Here is a 24,820-nt window from a genome sequence, read left to right on the forward strand (position 1 = left end):
GAACAATATGTTGGGGCAGTTGATAATTTTGTATATAGAGAAGTGTGTAGATTAGATATCACAGTAGCATGTTAAAATGTTGGATTATCAGCTGCTTGATTTTCTAGCAAATGATCTTCAGTTGAGATGTATGAATTTTTCTATGCTGAACATCCTCTGGTTAGTTATATCATTAGCATTTCAAAAGTTAACAAAAATATTATGCACCCTTCAATAAGACCTATCGTTGCAGCACATGCATTTAAGACCGGATCTTTGGCATTGTTTTTAGATCAGTATACAATCTTATTTAAAACATATTCCTTCCTTTTAAAGATGCATCCTTTTTTAAGGTTTCAGAATGTGTTGATGATTTTATGAATGTGTTTTAATAATGGTGAATGTTACAGCATTGTACACATCTATTCCTTTTTTTTCCAAAGATGTAGAAATGCTAAATATTTAGGAAAATAATTATTAGGAAAAGTAATTAACGGCTTTATTAATTTTGTTTGCATTGATTTAATATTGTGTTGGTGAACATATGTTTTTTTTCACGTTTAATGGCAGATGCTTTCACCAGATACCTGGTGTTGCTTTGAATAGCCTCAGTGGATGAAGCGATATAAGCTTGACTTATTTCAGAATGTTGCTTTTTCATGTATTTTATTGGTCATCTTTGCATATGGAAGGTTACAGCAGAACAATTATGTGAATTTTTTGTGGTTTTAAACGAGTTCTAGTTTGAGGTTTACATACAACTACAGTCACAATCCAGTTGCTTATTTGGATTTTTTAAATATAAACAACTGTCACAATGGTTTTGTTTCATCCATTTACAGAAGAGATATTTGTTAATTCATAGCAATATTATCAGAGTTGTGACCATATACACATTAAAAAGTATCAGTTTGTAAAATTTGGTAGAGTAACGACAGATGATGAGCTGTTCATCTCTCAAAAGGAAATATTGCACATTTTTGTAGTGTAAGCGGTTAACTTGACAAACTGATGTCTACAATGAAGTATTGAGTAAGAGAGCAATGGAACATGCCCTAATTTTAAAAATGGGGTCTACTATTAAGACTAATGCATTGAAATAATATATTAATTAATGGTTTTATTTTAACCCATTCTGTAGACTCCTTGGGCATCATGGATATTGTTACGAACAATTGGTAAATTTTATGGGGAAACTCTGGACTTGCAGTCAAGAGGACCACGGAGGAGCCTAGTCCAGATTTCTAGTTCCCCAAGGCCCTGTCTGTTTAATTGACTTGCTAAAGGTCACACAGTAGGTATATGATTCTGTACTACCATAATTATAGTTCACAGCCTTAACCCTCTGTGCCAACTTCCAGACTAACTCTTAAGAGTTTAATAAGTGATGATTCTAGATTTATTAATAGAGGGTTCAATACCACAATTTTTTTTATTTTGTTAAAAAGAGTAAGGTAGGGGGCATTTCCGTGCTGTTTTAATTGTGAACAGTGTAGCTATGTTACTAGTTCTCCTTACTTTGAAGTTAGCAATGTTAATTATGCTTTTAAAATTAAGAATGTGTTTACATGTAAATCTGTAAACATTGAGTTTTTGGCAAAGTGCTAAGCTTCTACATTATATGGGTAAGACCACTATCAGGATATATGACCATCTGCTTGCTATTAAGAATAAATGCCTGACAATGCTTTAGGCAAACCGAGTACAGTGATTTTTAAGTAATTTGAGTGTTTTAGTAATTGATCGTGTTTGTCTCGACCATAAGGATGGATACATCCAGTATAACTTTACAGTGCAGAGAATTGGCTTGGCAGATTAAATGCAAGCCATTTTTCTACTTTTAATGGGCATATTAAACATTAAATGCAAACTAAAATGAAGGAGATGAATTGCTGTGTTTGTAGTGAGAGAAGTGTAAATGACTCTGGTTTGATAGGTTGATGATAAAGCATGTAATTTAATTTGTGTTTAATGATACCACTGTTTTGTGTACTGTTTCTGATGAAGTCTTATTAATATAAAGGTGGAAGAGCTGGAATACAGTATGGCACTGGAATGGTTTGTGCAGTTGGTTTGTTTTATTTTTTAATTTTAAAAATCCATACAGAGTAGTTTGAGAGAAGTGCTGGAGAAACGGATGGTAGTAACCAAGAAATTATTCTTCTGAGCTGAGATGTAGAGGCTGATATTTCAAGTCCTTAGTAAGGTTAATCCTGTTGGCTGCCAAAACAGCAGTTAACAGAAAGTAAAAATTGATATTTATACTAACTGTCGTGGAAGTTTAGAATACTACAAAGGAGACAAAAGAACTGTAGGTAGGAACAAATTAGAAATGAAATTTATTGGAATAATACATGCAAAATGATGCTCAAGAGGAAGAGTGACATTTTAAGGAAAGTTGAGAATTGAGCAATTTATGTAATGTTGCAGCAAATCTAAATTAAAATGAAGGTATATGTATACTGCATGACAATAATAATAACTTTTCTGACTTTTTGTTTTCCTCACTATGTGTGGAAATTCATGTTGCATTTTCAAATGTGGTGATTTGAAGAAGAAAAAAAAAAACCCAGCTAGTCTTACTTTCCTGTATGTATGGATGTGGCATTACTACTTGTCCCAGCGGAACTGCCTTGAAATGAAAATTTAATAGTGCAGTTAAATTGCCTGAGGATGATGCTTAGTTCTTGGTATTTGTTTATATATCCTGTTCCTCTTCAGCTGTGGTAGTTTGTCTATCTTTCTTGCTGCAAACTGGTTAGAAGCCACAACTCTCTTTTTCAGACTTTATGGTTTAATTTGTCAGGGTGGGTTGATGATGGTTCTCATTCTTAGTATTTTGTTTTCTGTTTTATAGCTTTCTCTGAATTAAGAATGACATTTCTTTCTTTAGTTCTGTTTGTGTTTTTAGATTTGTGCATTACATAGTTTTCATTAAGGAGTAAAAAAGTAGTAGCAATCCCCATGCCGCTTGATCTGTGAGGAGGCCTGTAGTGGGTACTTGTCACCCTTTCTGTTCTCTTGTCTTTGGACAGCCTCTTCATCCTGTTTCTTCAGCTGGATGTCCCGGTGTTGTGTTTCTTAGGTTAGGGAGAGTGAAGACCCTTACTTTTGTAACTGTCGTGGCTCTTGTATATCTTGTCATTCACATTTAAGGTAAGGAAAGTAAGAGAAGCATTGTGTTGTACAGAATTATGTGGTAGCTCCTGGAACCCTATGAACTTAGATTACACTTGAAGAGGAAGAGTAGTAAAGGAGGAGAGCTGGCTAGATTAAAGTGAGCAATTCACGAGGTTGTAGAGGAATGCAACAGCTGTTACATTTGTAAAGGTGTACGCAGTGGAGGACAAGTGGTGAAAAGTAAATGTAAAAGGGCTGTAGGAGAAGAACATTTCATTGTCATCCAAGGTCAAGTGTCGGTAAGCCTACATTTTAGTATTCAGAGTGAATTTTGCATCTGAACATCTGCCAGCAGTAAATCTGTAGTTTTATATAGATTTTGATGCTTATGTCACTCCCTTCAAAAGTAGTGTGTGTGACAGAAAGCTCCACTGTGAAATTTTATTTTTTGGGCTCATTGCCTGTTTGTTTCTCTGTTCAATCTGTAAGTCACATTGTGTAATTTTTTGTTTTTAATGTAGATGTTTCAGTGCAGTCTGTAAGTAAATTAAATTGGCAGATTTGTTGTTTGATCTTCCCTCCAGTGACGTGTTTCTGTTTTAGGATGAAGAAACTCGCAAGGACTATGACTACATGCTTGACCATCCTGAAGAGTACTTCAGTCACTACTACCATTACTACAGAAGAAGGCTGGCTCCAAAAGTCGACGTCCGTGTGGTCATTCTTGTTACAGTTCTTGCCATATCTGTGTTTCAGGTAAAGTTTCATTGCTGATAAAATGTCAGGTACTCCATACAAATATAGAGTTGTTTGCAGTATGTATTTTCTGGCTGAGAAATGGATAGCTTCCTTGATCACAGATGCTGTACTGTTATTCAGCTAACCTTTTATCCATCTATAAAAATATAAATTATATGATATAATGCATTGGATATACAGTTCTGTCAAGAGTATTCAGACAGCCACTTAACCCATCTCCTCTTTCAGCAAAGGTGCTTGATTCTGTTGTCTTTGTCAGGAGATTATGCTGAAGGCTTGTAGGGTTTTAGCATGATTTTTCTGCACTTTCTTTTATGCAAATTCTATATTAAAATAGCTTTATATTATGCTTGCTAGTATTTGATAGCTACTGAAATGCTCTTTTGTTCAGAATATTCCGTGTGTAGATAAGCAAATTACAGTAGCCAGTCATCTGTCCAGTTACAGTATGACTTGGTAAATAAGATAATGAAGAAATAAATAAGATAATAAGAATGAAAACAATGTTGGACTGTTTCTTTGTGACAGCATCACATGCATATGTTGTAGCCAAAACCATGTTTAACAAACCTAGTACAAGAAACTCATTTTATTTATACGAGTATTATACAAAGCAGCAGCATTTGCATGCTTACATTTAACTGTAGTTGTCTGCTTTCAAAGACATCAAATTGCACTTGTAATGCATGCCTAAAAAGAAAGCTATTGCATCTGTTCAGACTTGTTAAGCACTATAAGAACCGTTGCAAGAATGTAGCAGCCTGGTCAGGTTTAAAATTGATGTGGCTGAAAAATTACAAACTGTTTGGAATAAACAAATTAGAACATTGTAGGAAAACTGAATAGAGAGAGAGAAAATCTACGTTAAGATGTGTATATAAGGAAGAGTCTGAGAATATGGAATGAGAATACTGGTAAAAAAACATACTTTACAGATGATGGTCTATAAGTTTTTTGAAAATGACCCTTTATTGACCTTAATATATCAGAGCAACATACTTGTTATTTTTAGCACCTTTATTAAATTCACTTAAGACATAAGCAAACATGCGTAAAAAAATAAAACAAACCATATTAACATTTTTCCATTTGCATACATTTTATTTCACATCACATATATTTTCTTTTTGTAACTTTCATCAGTCCACCATAAGGTCTGTTACTAAATTCCTGCCTTACCTTAAACCTCACCCCTCCTCCTCATCCTGAACATTATTCTGCATGTGCTGTTCCCACAGTTTCCATTTATTTGTATGCAATTAGCTCCTTCCCTTTTCTAAAGATCCCTCTTCCAGTTCTTTATCTCTTTTATAATAAGTACTTCCAATACATTTGGATTATACTTTGATTTCCATTTTCTAGTAATTGCTTTTTGGCAGCCAACTGAATTAAATTTAATAAGGTCTTGTGTCTAGACAATCCTCATCCAGTGTCTCAGCACAGAAGAAGAATCATTTCCTTGGTTATAGCCATTTGCTAACCCCATGTTTCTGACAGAGTACTGTATAGGAATTTTTTAAAATTTCCCAACTCATTATACTCCAAAAACTTGTGGTGAGAATGTAGAAAGAATATTTTGCAAATAGGCATGACTGAGTACAGAAAATACACAAGAGGGGACGGTAATTTACTAGAGGAAACTGCTAATGGAAATAAGGTATAGGAAGCAAATAACTAGATAGGAAAAGTTAATAGACTGGCATGAGGTCAAGAAGACATTTGGACTGCAGACGAGACTGCCTTCCTTACCAGAGATTGATACAGGCAGAGTGAAAGGGACAGAGGAATTAAGTGAAATACCTTTTCTGGTAGGTTTTAGTTTTAATCTAGGACATAAGCTGCTGTTAAAAATGTGTAATTAGTGGGGCATATAAAATGTTGAAGGATAACTTTGAGTCACTAAGAGGTTAGGAAAGATTGGGAAGAGAAACTGGAAAAGCAACAGCAATGGGAATACATATGTATGACTTCCAAGTATGAAACAGTCAATACAGTTTAGGAACTTTGAAGTATTTGCATAGGTATTGCTGCTGTGTGTGGGGGTGGGGATATGGTGTGTGTGTGTGTGTGTGTGTGTGTGTGTGTGTGTGTGTGTGTGTGTGTGTGTGTGTGTGTGTGTGTGTGTGTGTGTGTGTGTGTTGTGGGGGCAATCCTTTAGCCACCCTAGGGCTCCATTTGACCATGATCTGGCTCTGGATGGAAAAGAAAGAGGTAATTGCGAACATATTTTTTGGGAGTGTAATGATTTGGCAGACTTTAAAACTTTAAAAATTCCCAGCAGACTACTCTGTCATAAATATTTGGCAACTTGATGTAATTAAGGAAATTATGTTTTTGAGCTGTTTTACAGAATCTGAATTACTTGGACTTCGTAAGGCCTTGCTTCGATCAATGCTGGTGGCTGCCAAAAAGCAATTACTAGAAAATGGAAATCAAACCAACTGTATTAGAAGTAATTAATTTAGTAACAGTAACAGAAATAAAAGAACTGGAAGTAGACGCTTTAGAAAAGGGTGTGAGCAAATTTATGTAGAAAAAAATGGGACTTAAGAACAATATATTGTTTTGGAGGAGGAATGAAGTTTAAGGAAAGGTAAGAATTGAATGAGCTATATAATGTTCAATTGGTAATGGCTGTATAGAAGATTATATGTAATGTATAATGCTTGCAACTGAAAGTGTCAGGATGGTTTGTTTTCATTTATATAAACTGCTTATTTCAATTCAATAAAGATGTTTGTTTAAAAAAAGCTTTTGTGCTCTGCGCTATTGTTAAATAAAAAATCAGAATTCAATACACAGGAGGTTCAGATTCAAAAGTTTACTAATGTACACCAGGAGGCAAAAAACCATACAAGTACAGAATTTTATCTGACATGATGCAGGAAGTACAGAATATTTTATAGTGTTTGCATTCAAGTTATGCCCACCTTACTGACGTGGTTAGTCACAAGGCATCTACATCACTTTTACTAACAGTATTCTATTCATCTAATAATGCTGATGCAGTACATTTAAAAAAACTTTTCCTTTAGATACAATACGGCCTTGCTATCCAGCTGGTCAGTCATAATGTCTTTCTGTAAAGTTACTTCTTAAAGGTCTCATATCAGTTCGAATACAATAGCAGATTCAGTCTTTAAATTCACCTCTTTGTTCACTGTTTCACTTTCCCACTAGCTGTGTTTTTATCTTACAAGGGCAAGTTACTACATCAGGAAAGGAAGATTTAATTATTTACAAGGACAAGTTATTTTTATCAGGAAGGAGCGGAAGATTTACACATTTAATTTCCTGACCCAGCAGATAATCACTTATGAAAAGCATAAACATTAAGCTTGCTGAGCTGGCAGCTGCCAGGGTCAGGGGTCAAAGCACACTACAGTTTCAGAAGCTACTTGCATTTATACATGAATTTATCCCTTCTGTTATATGATTAATAGAATAAAATGCATTATAAACTACCTTGCTTTTAAACTAGCATTTCACATATATTTAAATACATAATTTTTCTAATAGTTATCAAAAAAAGTTGCTTAACTGCGGTCTTTCTAAAGGATGGCGCAGTGGCTTGCATTGTCACCTCACAGCAAGAGATTCTCTGGTTCATTTCTCTGCTAGAGTGCCTTTTGTGCAGTGTCTGCATGTCCTCCCTGCATTCGTGTGGGTTTCCTCTGGGTGCTGCCGTTTTCTCCCACTTCTCAGACACATGCGTCTGGAGCATTTCTCCCCAGGCCTCCTCTGAAAATTGGCTCATTCCAAGTCGGACTTTCCTGGTAAACAAATGTTAAATAAGTAAATAAAATGTTTTCTGTTTACTCTGTAGTTGTGCCGCCTCTTGTTTTATGAAATTCCCCTTATTCTGCAATACTTTAACCTTTGTCAGCCCCCAAGTAATTCCTATTACTTCTTAACTATATCTCTTTCTCTTTTATTTCTACCTTATTTTTAAACTCCATTTTATCCAGTCACTAGGTCTAATTTTGGAAGAAGTATTTTTATCTTCTCTAACTCTCGAATAATTTCCACTATCTATTCCTTAAATTCCTCACTTTTTAACAGTTAGGTGGGGAAGTGCCAATGTCTCATTTTACGTCATTACCCTACATTTTTATCTTTGTTTTTTAAAGGTGTATGATCTGAAATGGTTATGTAATTTTTATCTAGTCTAGCCCAGTTATTGTAACTTGGGGAATATGTAAATCTGTTCCAAGTTCTTGCTACTGAATTCATACCTTTCATACCAAATATTTTCATAAATTACTTCAGAAAGCTACCCTCTTTTGTTATATTTCCCTTCTCAGTCACCCTGATACATCTTCACTATTGCAAATCCAAGCTCCATGTAGGAGTAATATTCCCTGCTGAAGGCTGATTATTTCAAATTTTCTTAAGCTTCATAATAGCAGTTTTTGTTGGAATGTAAATAACATGCCAGCATAATCCTTCTCCCTTTGTCAGTAGCCCCTTACAACCACACATCTACCATTATTGTCTTTTTTTTCCATTTTCTCTCACTGTTAAAACCCCTCTGGCAATTAGTGTAATTGTAACCCTTTTCCTTTGTCCCTAATATTCTGCTGAATATCCACCCTGAAATCCTTTATTGTCAAATTCATATGCTCATTTCTTTCCAAGTGTGTCATTATTTGCCCTGTACATTTCCTAGTATAATTCAGTACCGTCGTCTTTTTGTCTGTACTTGTAAGGTCATTTACATTCAAAGATAATGTCGATACTGTAGCCATTATGATAAAAAGCTGACATTTTTGAATGTGCATTTCCAGCTTTTGTGTTGCATGCACACACTGTTTGGTAGGGTGATTTGTTTCTTCATTTGAGCCTATCACATTTTTCAAGACTTTTTGTTGTAATGAAAGCCTCAAATAAAAAAGTAGAGCAACCCCCTTCCATTATTAACGTCGAACAAACTCCTAATACTGTTTACATCTTCAAAAAAAAATTTAGTCTTCAGGAATTGCCTCAAGTTGACAGTTGCAACCTGCCAGGCATACCTAACCTAAAATTAAGGTTACCTATGCTATATAAAGTGTATGCTACAGCCTGTGTTACCACTTAATTGCTGTCAATTCATCTCCAAGATGTAAAAAAAACAGCTTGTATGCTTTCAGAAAACATTAACTTTTACTCCCAAGAAAAAGTGCCCTGGCTGTCTTAAAAAAATAAACTGTACACTGTTGTATTAAATGCATTAAAGTATTAAGAATTCTCGTGAGACTGTTTCCTTTATTCACTTCCCATAATTTCAGACTTTATTTTTCACTGAACTACTTACCATTGTAATTTTAAAATTTTGCATTCCCCTCCGCAAAAAAAAAAATGCTCAGAACTCTCAATATTAATTGTTTGCACCTGCAAACAGTTTGTCTCCATGTAGATGTAACCAGCAATGAAGCTGCAAATTTCACTTGGAACAGAATGTACAGCTGCCTTCAACTGCAGATTTATTGACTCCAACTGAACTTTTGCAAATGAAAAAAAAAAGTTAGAAACTTGGCATTTTTCACAACTTTCATCATTTTGTCTTTTTCAAGCAGTCTTGCTTACAAAAACACTTGTATAATGCCCTAGGCTTAAGCTATAAACTAGACATTCACCCTTATAAAAATTAAAAGGAAACATCTGAATTTTGTATATATTTCATACACCTTTAAACCCCCCCACTCCAGCAGCCCAAGATCACGATATGTTAACATTAAACTTGCTTTTGTCCAGCCTTTCTTCTCTTATTGTTGTACTGTAAAGTGTGTATCTCTTACATTAAAAAATACTTAATTTTAACATGTACAACAGTCACTGAAAATTCCCCAGACATTTCAAAGGGTCTATATTATATGAACGAATGTTCATAATCTTGAATGCTCTGAAGTGCAACCATACAGTGAAGGTCGGAATATTTGCCCTTTCCTTACTGTAGTGCAATCCTGGGGTTGGTATATATATTTAGTGGGAGTTATGGGGGGTGCAGCCCCCCACAATAAGGAGTTTAAGGTCCGGCATTTTCACTCTTTAGAGCGTTCGAGATTATGAACTTTCGTTCATGTAATATAGACCCCATTTTAAATACCTTTGAGTACACACTGCACCAAACTGCTTTACTGTATATAACATGTATTTATATCCTGAAAAGTTTTATACAAATAGTAATAACAAAAAAATGTACTTACTTCCACTATTCCCCTATTCCCCTTTGTCTTTCTAAACATTAAAGCATATTTCCCACTTTCTTAGAGTCCACCCACAAATTTAACAGTGAAAGAGTCCAGTCTTTCTTTGTCATGTTCTCTTGCAAAGCCATGTTTTACTAGAGTTGTTGATGCATTATAGTCTCCCATTTATTCATTAATGTCAGTGTGATTTTCTTGTTCATCTTTGTTTCCCATCACTAGACTCTGCTTCAAGTCCAGTGTACTCCTGATCTTTTAATCAGCTCCTGTGCTGTTTTGTGTCACTCAGGCCGAACATTTTCCTTTGGTACATTGAGAGGTGAAGTGTCTCTGTGAGCCTGGTACATTGAGAGGTGAAGTGTCTCTGTGAGCCTTGTCAGAAAAACGAGAAGCAGAGTCCTGTCCTTTTTGCTGGCTCACTGTTTGTTGGATAAACTTTATTTTTTCCTTTGCCTGTTCTGCATCCAGAAATGTCTTTGATCCTCCAGGAAAAATATTCTGAAGACTGGTGGATAGAGCAGCATGAATCTCACACCTGCATCTTGACATTCCCTGATTACTGGAGTAAGTTTGTTTCTCTTCTGCATGATGTGCATTGAATAATCATTTCCACAAACACTCTGCTGTCTCCAATTTTTAATGCTTTTCTTTTCTGCTACAGTTTTGTTGAGGTTCACTTTTTGCTGGTATGATTGCATCTTCACTGCTTTCTCAATGCCAGTTTTGGAGCATACATTTAATGTGCCCTTTAATACATCCTACTGTGGAATACCAGTCCAGTTGCTTATTTGTGCTTCCATAAAATTAATGGTTTGTCCCATCAGTTTCTTTGGTATAGCAGGAAATCTAGGGTGTTCTGCTTTCTAATTCCACCATTTTTTTAAACTGCCCTTCTTGAGAATTCTCATTCAAGCCTCATTTTCTTCATTTCAGCATTTGATCTTTTGCAGTTTTTATCAGTTCATCTGAAGAGCTTGTTAATGCTGCTGCTTCTGTTTACCAGCCTTTTGTTATTTGATTTGGTATACTTTCAGTGTTTCATTTATTTTAATCTCCACTGAGTGTGTTTTATTTATTTTTTTTTCTAAGCCACTAGAAGCCATATCTTGACTCGGAGCTGGACTTTGAACTGCTTTTTGCTAAACAGCTGCAGGATTCTACCCAGCCAGTGTTTCTAACCTTTTCTGGTTGATTATTTTTCAGGTTCTTTAAATTTCTTTGCTGGAATCCAGGCAGTGCACATACTAGCCTGTAACTGAATTTTACTCAAGCTGACTGTCACTGTATCTTATTTCTCCATTTCTGTGTTCATACTGGGAAAACTGAAATTTAAGCTATTGAACATTGTGGAGCCATCCTCGAAGTCCCAAATATTACAGCATCTTGTGCAACGCATCTGACCCTTCTTGGATGAATTGTTGCACTATGATACAGTGCCAGCATGGAACAAGGACAGCTCGTAGAACCAGGCAGGATATAAAATTCAAAAACAGTAAATAATCCAAAGCCTGAAAAGGTAGGGATAAGAATAAAATCACTTTTATTCCAACCAAGTTGAAAATCACAGAACATTCGAGATCAACCCTTCATCGGGGTGTAAAAAAGCAGGACACCACCTTCATTTAAATATCAAATTCAAACCATTAAGATCACATGACACAGTTCTAAAAAATCACAAAGTAAAAAAAAAGTATATACAAGCAATACATGTATATACACAGATAAAAAGTAATAAGCATGGCTACATAAAATATTATTTTTAAGTTAATAGTCTTCTTTTTTTAAATAGGTTTGCCACTAACTGCTGTGTTCAAACCTGGGAAACAAATACTCATAATTCTTATATTCATCATGCCAAGAGTATAATTTTTGCAGGAAGTCCCTTGTATCCCTAATCAAGCTCTTAGTTTTATTCAAGTTTTGTAATCTAGATAATTTGAGACAGGTTCAGTGACCCACCCACAGCCAGACACTATGGGAAGCATAGGTGGATGAGCTGTTCTTATGAATTTTTGGAAGCCCATAAAAAATAGGTTTAATAGGACATGGAACTGTAAAGTAATTGAACAATTCAGTGCTAATGTTATTAAGCTGCAAGAGGGAAATGCACAAGAAGATCAAAGGATAGGATCATTGAACATAAATCTGAAATACTAAGAGAGGTAGCTAGCAATGCTTTAGGTAAATGTGAGGAAAAAAAGGGGATAACCACAAGTTTAATTTTTGAGTGGTTGATAAAGTGATTTTACTCTTATCCCCATTTTTCCAGGCTTTGGATTTTTTGCTACAGTGCCAATGTACCTGTTGTTTTTGAGCCAATAACTAGAGCAATCTTCTCATAAAAATGAAATGATCAGATCCGTGTTACCCCATTCTTGAAGCTGTGGTTTTACATTATTCAGTGTATTTTCTTCTCTCCTGGGCTGGGCATTTCCTCATAAAGTAATAAACTGGGAGAATTCTTAATGACTTGAACTGGCTTACTTGTTAAAGTCTGTAACTGCTAGAATAAGTAAATGAATATAAATAGAAATGTTAATTTTTAATATAATCCATTAGAAAAACTATTATAATATTGTAAAACATTTTCACTTTTTTCTTAGTGTATGCCATGCTATTCTCCTTTTATCAAGCTCTTCATATTGTGGTGGTCAGTTTTTCTAGGGGGTTCCATTCCGCAACCACCAAATCCTGTGTCAGCCTGCAGGCAAATATGCCAAACATAACTGCCCATAAAATGTGAATACTACAAATGTATCCCTATCCCCATTGCAGTCTCCTAAATATGTTACTTAAATGATCTTTTTCGTATTTTAAAAATATTTATTCAATTTGTGCTAAAAGCACATTTAAATAAAAACATGCTTTGTAATCATTATGCTTGGCACACTTTTATCATTTCTCTTATGGCTTATGACTGTACACACTTCTAATATCATATTTGAACAACTAATCAACACATTCTAGTCAATTTCAATATCTGCAATTGCAGGTTATTTATCATATATACATTTCAGCATTTTTTATCATTTACAACATCTTTATATTAGTTATTTTTATCATTGGTTAGTGTACCCCGATTCCACACATTCTGTTTAACTGCCAACTGCCTGTTCTTCCCCTTCTATTGATCCTAGTTCCAAATATTTTTTTTTCTTTGTAATACATCAAGGAGATCCCTACATTTCATTGTGTAGTAATACTCTTTGCTACTTACTTTAGTAGGCATATCATTTGCTTCCTGCCTTTAGTTATCTCCTGAGCAGATCCTTTTCAGGTATACACATGCTTTTATTCAATTTACACTGAAATAGTAAATTCATTTCATTGTAGTCGGATCAGTCTAAACCTACTTAATCTATTGCATTCCCAAAAAGTGTCAATTTGCCAGTCTCCTACCCTTCACACCCCAACGCATTCTGGAAGAATTTGGGAACGTATTTAATCTCATTGGAGTGTAAAAGTGATGGAGACATTTCCATCCAAATATTGTAAATCTTGACTTGGTAACATGTTTGGGAGCAGTATGTATTTGTGTCCATTGCTGACATGACTCTGTAACTCCAATTTTTCTCCCATTCCTCTTTTATTCACATTGACAGTTGCTAATGTGTAGCAAGTAATCTGGTAACTTCAACAGATAATCTAGAAAAGAACAGTCAAGAATGAATGCTGTTATACTAACTTAAGCATGCCCCTGTTTTCTCTCATTTCCTTCACTGTTTTTCTCTATAGGGTTATGTGTTCCAAATATGGTAACTGGTCATTCTCATCAACCCCCCCCCAAAAAAAATTAATATGGTAACTGGTCATTCTCATAAACCCCCCCCCAAAAAAAATTTTTGGCCTTCTCCCACTCTGATTTTCCTCAGCAGTTTGGAGTCATTCACAAAAATCTAGTATCTTTAGGCTTTTTGTTTGAAATATATACTGCTTTTGTTTCCCCCTTTATTTTGGGCAAGACCTAAACCTAACAGAACTATTTCTTTCCTCCTTATGCTGCCCTGATTTGCCCCAAGTTTGTTTCTTGGCCACTTTATTCACTTAATAATCTCCATAGCTATCTCTGTTATCCTTGGATCAAACAAACTCCAAGGAGAATCCAGTACAATAAAACACAGCTTTAATGTGGTTTAGTGCTTTCTTCCCAATACTAGGGACTTCCTCAGAACCCACTTTCTTTATCAATATTAAGTCAAACCTACTTTCTTTATCACTATTAAGTCAATCCCAGGTTATCTTCATACTTTCCATTTAGGAGTATATTCCCTAGCTTTCAACAAACTAGTCTCAGTTGGGTGGCATCAGAATATTTCCTTAAGACGTATACAAATATTCCTGACTTGTGTACAGTATTTATGAGACAAGATGCCTCTCCATTACCTACACTTTATTATGTAGATCTGAATTCCGCAGCTTACTCTTTTTACTTGTTTTATGTTTTGTGCTATGTCTTCCCACATTTCTTTTGCTGCTTCCATGCTCGTATTGAACTTTATTTTGCTACCATAAAAAGGGATAATTTTGTACTAAATCATGCAAGTGTGTGCAAGTGAATTTGGTCATCTTTTAATTTGTTTTGTAACCTAAAAGTAATTCAAAATATCAAACAAGTACAACACGACTCTGGAATGGACAAGAAGACTATAATGCCATTTGCAAGCGAAGCTGTTTTTGTTAACTTCAGTGCCATTCATTTGCATTAATTTGCGAACTCCACATCTTTTAATGTGAGTGGCTAAATATTTGTAGCAATTAGTAATGAGACATCCCTGTCTAGCACCCATACATAAATCAAATTGTTCAGGCACCCCACCCACATTGTTATTGCGACTTGAGAATTTGCATACATCCTCTCAGTCAAGAGTGACAAGCTTGCATGTAAAACCCATTTTCTTAAGAGCTGTCCTGTAAGTCCAGTTGGCACTATCAACTACATTCTTGACATATAAACTAATTAAGAATAGGGGCTTTTCGGTTTTATATTTTTCTACTTCTACCTGTAATTTTAGTGTCTTATTAACATTACCAAAAGTTTGCTGTCCTACAGAAACCCACACTGGTCCTCTTCTTTAAGCCTAGATAAACATTTTGCACTCTTTTATACATCAAAGACACAAATATTTTGTAGTCATGGTTTAAGTATGGATGTAGATCTACGAGAAGCAGGGTCTCATGGATATTTTTCTTTAGATCATAGTACCACTGCCACATTTTTAGCTTGTACTACTAAAACTATTTTTCCAGCATTCCAGCACTCTGGCACCATCTCTCCTTCAAGTATTCTGCTAAACAATAGTTTCCATAGATTCCTTAGCTTTTTGCCTCCCAGTTTCCACACGTCAGTGGGTATACCATCTAACCTTGGGGCTGTACCAGTGCCTTGTTTTGCAACTGCTACCTTTATTTTGTATTTATCTGTTTTTTTCTAGTCATTGTTTTTCACTATCTTCTAGTTCATTTAGTTGTATGTCACCAAGAAGCTCTCAATCTATTCTATTTGACTGTAGTCTTGCATTCAAAGCTTACCACTGCAACCTATATAGGGCTGTGGAATAATCTAGTATTTCTTCTGGGTTCACTGTTTTTTCCAGGGTTTCTTAGTTTGCCGACCAGCCTTTCTACTTTTTCCTCACTTACTTTCCTCTTCTGGCTAAAATTATCTAAAACCTGGGGTAATTGTAGTTTTAAGTAAAACCAGTTTAGTTTCATGTAGTCTGTGAATGTTCTTTAATCTTATTTTTAGGTTCCTCTAGAAGTTTCATATACTCTTCATGCATCTGACTTGTTCTGGAGAATCTTTGTTATGCATATATTTTCTGTAAAATTTTTGTGTATTCAGATTTCTTTTCTGTTATCTTTACTTTATTCCTGAAATCAATGGCATGGTCATTCATTTCTTTAGCATCTGTGTAGGGACTTCCAAGATGGCTGCACACTCATCAACTTCTTGACTTCAGCTCTTCCAGTGTGAAAAAAGAAACGGAGATAAGGGCTAGGAACTCTGCCACTTTTAATAAATTTAGTTACTGCCTGTTATGTACACTGCCCGTATGCCAACAAGTAGAAACTAAGAGAGCCTGCAAGAAAATCAACTAGAAAAGGTGAAGAAAAGGCAACTGGGAAGAATCCTGCAGCTGTTCAGCACTAAAGTTCAGTCTTCAGATTTGGTGCAAGACATAGCTTCCAGTATTTTAGAGGAAGAAAACAAGTCAGATGTGCTCAGAGCTAATTAAAATAAAACAATGGAGTATACCAACTTCAATAACAAAAGGCTGGATAAAATGGGTGAAGCTTACACCAGATATTCAGATGAACCGATAAAACTGCAAAAATCAGAGGTTGAAATGAAGAAAAGCGTGGCTGAGTATGAGACTGCTAAAGAAGAAATGGTAGAATCGGAGGACAGGGCATGCAGAGAAAATCTGAGATTTTCTGTTGTACCACAGAAACTGGAAAAAAACTATGTATTAATTTTATGAAAGCAGAAATAAGCAACTGGACTCGTATTGTTTGATATCCTGTGTATGCTCCAAACCTGGTCATGAGAAAGCAGTTAAGACCTAGAAAGATAAAATCCTACCAGCAGAAAGAGTTGATCCTGACAAAGCCTGTGGCAGAGGGGCAAAATTAATTCACTCTACAGCAGGCAGAAGACGAGCACATTTGGAAAAGATGTGCAGCAGGTAAGGATGGTAAAGGATAATGAGGAAGACGTACTTACAAGTGAGGAGAGTGTGTTGAGCAGATGGAAAGAGTACATTGAGTGGCTGATGAATGAAGAGAATGAGAGAGAAAGAAGGTTGGATGATGTGGGGATAGTGAATCAGGAAGTGCAGCGTATTAGTGAGGAGGAAGTAAGGACAGCTATGAAGAGCATGAGGAATGGAAAGGCTGTTGGTCCAGATGGCATACCTGTGGAAGCATGGAGGTTTTTAGGAGAGATGGCAGTGGAGTTTTTAACCAGACTGTTTGTTTAATCTTGGAAAGAGAGAGGGTGCCCGAGGACTGGAGAGGTGTTTTGGTGCCTATTTTTAAGAATAAGGGTGATATGCATAGCTGTAGTAACTACAGAGGGATAAAACGAGTCAGTCACAGAATGAAGTTATGGGAAAGAGTAGTGGAAGCTAGGTTAAGAAGGGCGGTGATGATTAGTGAGCAGCAGTATGGTTTCATGCTGGGCAGGAGCACTGCAAATGCAATGTTTGCTCTGTGTGTTGATTGAGAAGTATAGAGAAGGTCAGAAGGAGATGCGTTGTGTCTTTGTGGACTTAGAGAAAGCATATGACAGGGTGCCTAGAGAGGAGTTGTGGTATTGTATGAGGAAGTCGGGAGTGGCAGAGAAATATGTAAGAGTGGTACAGGATATGTACGAGGGTAGTGTGACATAGATGTCTGGGATAAGAGTGATGGATGCATTTAAGATGGAGGTGGGATTACATCAGGATCAGCTCTGAACCCTTATTTGCAGTGGTAGTGGACAGGTTGACAGATTAGATCAGACAGGATTTCCTGTTGACTATGATGTTTGTGGATGACATTGATTTGTAGTGAGAGTAGGGAACGGGTTGACGAGACCTTGGAACGGTGGAGATGTGCTCTAGAGAGGAGAAGAATGAAGGTTGGCAGGACTAAGAATGTGTGTGTGAATGAGAGGGAGGACAGAGGAATGGTGAGGAAGAGGGTGTAGAGTTGGTGAAGGTGGATGAGTTTAACTACTTAGGATCAGCAATTCATAGTAATGGTGAATGTGGAAGAGAGGTGAAGGAGAGTACAGGCAGGGTGGAATGGGTGGAGAAGAGTGTCAGGAGTGAGTTGTGACAGACTGGTACCAGTAAGAGTGAAAGGGAAGGTATACAAGAGGGTAGTGAGAGCAGCTGTGTTATATGGGTTGAAGATGGTGGCATTGACAAAAAGGCAGGAGAGCTGGAAGTGGCAAAGTTTAAAGATGTTAAGATTTGCAGTGTGTGTGATAAGGATGGACAGGATTAGGAATTCGTATATTAGAGGGCCGGCTCAGGTTGGACAATTTGGAGACAAAGCCAGAGAGGCGAGATTGCATTGGTTTAGACATGCTAAGGAGGAATGCTGGGTAAATTGGGAGAAGGATGCTAAGGATGGAGCTGCCAGGTAAGAGGAAAATAGGAGGGCCTAAGATAAGGTTTATTGATGTTATGAGAGAGGACATGCAGGTGATTGGTGTGACAGAGCAAGATGCAGAGGACAGGAAGGAAAAGGGAAACCTGATCTGCTGTGGCGACCCTTAATGAGAACAGATGAAAAAAGTAGTAGTCTGGCAATGTTGGAGGCAGGTATGAGATTCAAGCTGTCTACAAAATATTTTTTTCCTGGAGGATCAAAGTCTTCTTTTGATGCAGAGTAAGCTAAAGAGGAAAAACAAGTTTGTTCAACTAAAAGTGAGCCTTCAAGCAGAAGGGGGTTCTGCTTCTCATTCTAAAGCTCATAAAGAGAATTTTCCAGTGAAACATTTTTCAGTGTTCCAAAGGAAAATGTTTGAGACCTAGAAAAGCACAGGAGCTGATTAGAAGAATTAAGAGTACCTTGACTTGAATTGAACTGGAGTCTGAAGTTGGAAATTAGTGAATAAATTTGATAATACAAAACATCTTATCACATTTGTGAAATATAGCTGTACAAGAAAAAGTGGAAAGAATGGAGTTTTGTTGACCCCCCCCAGTGTTTAGAATGACAAGGGGAAGGAAAAAAGTAAAAAAAAGGTAACTGAAAGTAAAATAGCTTTTTTCTTAGCAGTATTTATATAAAACTTGATATAAATTGCATGTTATATAGTAAAGCATCTTTAGGTTATTGTCTGTGAAAAGATACTAAAGTAAACGTACCTTTTTTTTTCTTTTGTTTTTAGTATTAAGAAATGTAGGTATTCCAATGCAAAAAAGAGAAATGCTGAACAAAGCCATGTTTAAGTTAATATGCTGTAATCTTGGGTTGTTGGGGTGGGGGATGGGGTATAAAAATACAGAGATTATAATATATAGAGCTGATATGTTTTCTTACTCTTGCTTAGGTAAACGTCTGGATTAAGGCCCTTGGCTTAATCTGATAACACATTTTAAGTGGAACCAAGTAAATAAGAGAACAGTACATTTAATAAAAAGTTTTCCTTTGGCAATAAAATGTTCAGCATGACTTCAGAAGCATGCAGCTGAGGGCTATTTTTTATATTTCCAAGCTGATTATATGTAATAAAAAAAAGCCAGAGAGCTAGTTTCTTTGAGGCTAGAAGTTAATGTTTTCTGAAAGCATACAAGTTATTTTTCACCTCTGTGAGGGGAGGAAAGATAAAACAAGAATAGGTAGCAATTAATGTGACAATGACCTGCATCTTAGCATGGATATCCTTAACTTTAGGTCAGATAATGCCTGTGGGTGCAGTTGCCTATTTGGGGCAGTTGCTCCTATTAGATAGTTAAACTTCATTATTTGAAAATGTGCATAGCTTGTCTTGCTAGTATTTAGTTAATAGGTTATGGTGGTATTTTGTGTGTGGGTTTTTTTGAGAGTTTTTTTTAAAACAAAAAGTCTTGTTCAACTGGAGAGGACAAGAAAAAATGTATAAAAATCAACATTAGTGGAATCACAAAAGCTGGAAGAAGGCCTCTGTTAACAGTAACCTCTTATAATGGTGCCACTTTTCCATATTATCATGGAATATGAATGATCTCACAGGAAAAGTCAACAAGGAAAGACTGATTAATTATATTAAGAAATGCAGCATACAAATAACGCTACAGGACACACATTTGGAAAGAACTCCATGCAAATTTGATAAAGGATTTCAGGAAGGATATTGAGCACAAAATCAGGAACATAGAAAAATGTGCTTGTACTAATTGCTAGATGAGCTCCAATAGTGATAGAAGAGGGGGGAAAAGGTAATAATGGTAGATTTTGTGGTAATGAGACTACTGGCAAAGGAGGAGGAAGAGGAGGGATTATGCTGACACATATTTATATTCCGCCTAAAAATGTTATAGTACTTAAAAAAAAAATTGGGAGAAATTATCAGCTTTTAGCAGGCAATGTTACTGATAGGTAGGATTTGGAATTTGATTTGCAGCAGTGAAGCTGTATCTGGGGGGACTAGAATGGAAAATATAACAAAAAAAATAGGTTTATTAAGAAATTTCTGAAAATATTTGGTAGGGAAAGTGTAAATTCAGTAGTCTAACGGAGAGAATTTGCATATTATTCCCCAAGGTATAACTGGGTAAGACTAGACAGAATTTTTTTTCAAAGGCACATGTGCATTTAATTGAGAGCTTTGGCATACATCCGGTAACTATTTCAGATCATGTGCCAATATGATAAAAATGCAGAGTAATGAAGCAAAAATGAGACGCTGTTAAAAAGAGAGTAATTTAAAGAATGTTTAGTGGGAATTTTTTTTGAGTTTTTAGGGAAGATGGAAATTTCTTCTGAAGTTAGAGCTAGTGAGTGGAATAAAATGAATGTGGAATTTAAAAATAGGGTAAAAATGAAAGAAAAGAGATGGTTAAGAAGCAACAAGAATTATTTAGTGGCTGACAAAGGTTAAAGTATTGCAGAATAAGTGGAATCTCCCAGAACAAGAACGGGCAGAACTGCGGAGTGCTTAAGAGAAAATAAGGGAGTAGCTGGATAATATGCATGAATTTAGAAAGTTTGCTGTTAAGTAAATGTTAAGTCCAGCGCCTATAACAAGAAAAACAACTCGAGATCTTGTACAAGTATTAGAGATATTTTTTTTGAATTTTAGGAAAATTTGTATAAAACAGAGGAATATGGAAATCGAAAAAAAAATTGAAGTATTTATGAAGAGTTAAATATGCCAAGGTTAGAGGTAGATGAGGATCCACAATTAACAGTTGAGGTATGAGGAGCGGAGATAAAATGGTGATATGTAACCAATCTGCAGGAAAGTCTTCAGGAATAGATTGTATTCCTGTGGAAGTATGTTAGCTAGGAGGGAAGAAGGTGATGGATAAAGATCTGGAAAGCTGTAATAGTGTTCTAAAACACCAACATTTGGAAAAAAAACTATGGTGGCTGTAATACCTAAAGATGGTACAGACTTATTGGATCTGGATTTAATATAGGCCAATTTTAATTTTAAATAATGATGATAAAGTGTCTAATGGCTAAAAGAATGGCAAAGATGTTTCTAAAATTGATAGATAATGGATCAATGTGCTTTTGTGGAGGGGAGGCAGACATTTGTCAACTTTAATAGAACAATGATTATCCAGAGGAAAGCAGAACGTAAGAAAATATCTGTTGTTCAATGTTGATGCAAAGAAAACATTTGTCAGAATAGGCTGGGATTTTATGAGTAAGCCAATGGAAGCATTTGCATTCTGCTGATACAGTAATGTCAATTAGGAGGATATATGAGGAATCGGAGGCAAAAATCAAAGTGGGAGGGTTCTTTGATGAGCTGTGTCTGAAGATAGGAACCAGGCAGGAGTGTACTCTCTCCTCTTTATTTGGGTTATATTTAGAACTATTGGCAAAGAAAATATGGGACTCAGAAATTCAGGGATATAATTTAGTATGGTAATCAAGAATAGTTGGCTTTATTTGCAGACAATATTTGTACCTGATAAAACCAGAACAGGACATGTCAGTGTTGTGGAATAGTCTGAGACAGAATCAAGTTTTTGGGATGTAAAATTAATGAAGATAAAACAAAGGTTATAGCTGTAAACTATGTACCTACACGTGAATTGGTTCAGTAGTAGTTATATTTATGGGGTCATAATAAAATGAAGTATTTAGGAGTATGGGTCAACAAGGATTCTGTTATGGCAGCAAGGGTATGTGGGAGAGACTAAACAAACGGTATTAAAAATGAGAAACTGGAAGCTTTTGTTTATGAATATGGCTAGCAAGATACTAGCAGTAAAAATGCTTTTTACTCCTGTTTTGTTTTATACACAGGTCAGGCATAGTTTTATCAACCAGAGGAGTAGTAGTGGATAGCAATTAATAAAAATTGAAAGATGTTTTTCTTATGGGAGGGGAAGGGGGCAAGAGTATAGTTGGTTAAGTTTATCCATCCAATGGAACAAGGTGGTTTAGGATTACCTGATTTGAAGGGATATTTTACAGCTGACAGTTAAGGCTCTTGTACATAACAGAAAGCTACAATCCAACATGGAAAGAGATGGTGACGTGTGGGGGGGGGGGTTCAAGAAATAAGGAGAGAGTGGGATTTTAGATGTAGATCCTTAAAGAGAATAACAGTCCTACAGTATGTTATATTCATAAAGTAGCAGAAAGTATTCTAAGAACTAAGCTAGCATGGGAGTGGAGAAATGAGATTGTGCCACTTTTAGGGATGAGTACAATTAAGGGTATATAAAATAGGCAATAGAGGGCTAGAATTTACTGGAGGAAACTGGTAAAGGAACCAAGGTATTGGGAACAAATAATTCAAGAGGGAAATGTAATAGAATGGGAAAAGGCAAAGAAAACATTTGCACTGCAGGCTAGAGACTGACTTCCCTGTCCAGGATTGATATTGGAGTGTAAACAAAGAAGAAAATGATAGAGAAATCCTAATTGAAAGACCTGCACTGGTAGTTTTTTTTGTTGCACCTAGAACAGGAGCTGCTGTTAGAAAATGGATAATTTAGTAGTGTATATAAAATATAGCATGACAACTGTCGGAATAAATTAGAGGAGGTTGGGGAAGATTGGATACGTTTTTTTTTTATATACAGAAAACTTCTTTATTATAATTTGTGACACAGACAAACTTATATAAATGAAAATGAATCATAGCAACACAATCTGTTACAAACATCATACCTTACAAACCGTGCCAACACAACTGTAGCTGCAAACATTACAAATCACTTTTAATATAGCCAGTCATCGTCAGTCAACCATTACATAGCTCATTCAGATCCTGCCTTCTTTTAAACATTGTTCCTCCTCTGCATGTAGTGGTCCCACATTTCTTATTTTTTTTTTGTGTAATTTACTCCTTCACTTTTCTAAAGATCCCAGTTCCAGTTTGTTTTATGTATGTTACTATATTTGGTACTTCTAGTAAAGGTGGTTTAGACTTTGATTCGTTGTCTAGTTAGACTTTGATCCGTTGTCTAGTTATTGCTTTATTGGCAGCCATCATAATTGGACTCAGCAAGGCCTTACTATGTCTAGTCAACTCTAACTCTGTATCATAGCTCAAAAAAATCATCTTCCCAGTCACTCCAGTTTGCTCACCCAGCATTCCCGTCAGAGCAATCTGCAGGGAATCTTCAAAGTCAGACAACTCATTACACTCCCAGAAAATATGTTCCCAGTTACCTCTTTCTTCCATCACATCTCCAGCACTTGCCGTCCACATGGGAAAAGACTCTCCGGAGCCTGCCTGGGGTGCAAAAATATCTATGTAAACCTTTCCAGGCAAATATCCTAAATCTTACAGTTTGTTGCATATTTGGAAGACCTACATATATCCCCCCCCCATTGTTTCTTTGTAAATTGGTTATCCAATCTCTCTTCCCAATTCGTCCTAACCTCTTCTGATTGATTCATATAGTTGTCATGCAGTATTTTATATGCTCTGATAATTCCTTTCTTAATGGCCACTTCTGTTCTGGATCTAAGAGCTCTACCAGTGTTGGCCTTTCATTTAGGACCTCCCTATTTCTTTCTCTTTGCCTGTACTCCGATAGCAACCCCCCCCCCCAACAAACATCTTTATTAAATTTTCACACATGACATAGGCAATTTTACATTTATACAGATGAAAAACAAACATGACACCATTTTAGATGCAAACAGTATACATCACATACATTACTGAAACAACTGTAGTTGCAAATATTATACATCACTTATAATCTCTTCAGTCATTGTCAGTTAAGCATTATATGGCTCATTCAAATCCTGCCTCTTAAACTTCGTTCCTGCTCTGCATATATTATTCCCACAATTCCCATATTTCCCTGTGTAGTTTGCTCCCTCCCTTTTCTAAAGATCCTAATTCCAGTTGTTTGATCTCTGTTACTATATTCATTACTTCCAGTAAAGTTGGTCTAGACTTTGATTTCCATATTCTAGTAATTGCTTTTTTGGCAGCCTCCATAATTAGACTCAGCAGGGCTTTACTATGTCTAGGCATTTCCGATTCTGTATCATAACTCAAAACAATCCTGTCCCAAGTCAGCCTAATCTGTTTACCCAGCATCTCTGACAGAGCGGTCTGCAAGGAATCCCTAAAGTCTGCCCGCTCATTACACTCCCGAAAATATGTTCCCAGCCACTTCTTTCTTGCCATTCACACCTCCAACACTTGCTATCCACCTGAAAATTCTTGGGAGTCCTATTTGGAGTATAAAAATACCTATGTAAACACTTCCAGGCAAAGATCCTAAATCTTCTAGACGTTGTTGCATATTTGGGAGATATACATACATACAGCCTCCCATTGTCTCTTTGTGAATTGCTTATCTAATCTCTCTTCCCAGTCCTTTCTAAGCTCCACTGATTGATTATCAATCATGCAGTATTTTATATCATTTTCTAATTATTCCTTTTTTAATAGTAGCTTCTGTTTTAGATTCTACTAAAAACTCTATCAGTGCTGGTCTTTCATTCAGGAGCCCCCTTTTCTTTCTCTTTGCCAGTACTTTGTCCTTGATAGGGCAGGCAGTCTCTAATCTGCAGTCCAAATAAATTCTTGGCCTCTTCCCATTCTGTTACCTTTCCCTTTCTAGTTATTTGCTCCCAATGCCTTGATA

At 36.1% G+C, this 24,820-nt stretch overlaps 1 protein-coding gene across 1 annotated transcript in view; it reads left to right on the forward strand.

Annotated features, from left to right (window-relative positions):
* Positions 1-24,820, forward strand: part of DNAJC25 (DnaJ heat shock protein family (Hsp40) member C25) — a 303,109-nt gene that overhangs the window by 19,743 nt on the left and 258,546 nt on the right. The window contains exon 2 of the mRNA XM_044061076.1: positions 3,703-3,855. Within this exon, the coding sequence (XP_043917011.1) occupies positions 3,703-3,855 (153 nt within the window). The remainder of the gene's footprint in view (positions 1-3,702; positions 3,856-24,820) is intronic.

This window comes from Protopterus annectens, chromosome 2.part0 (genome assembly GCF_019279795.1).
Source record: "Protopterus annectens isolate FY-2018-M chromosome 2.part0, PAN1.0, whole genome shotgun sequence".
NCBI classification, from domain to species: Eukaryota; Metazoa; Chordata; order Ceratodontiformes; family Protopteridae; genus Protopterus; species Protopterus annectens.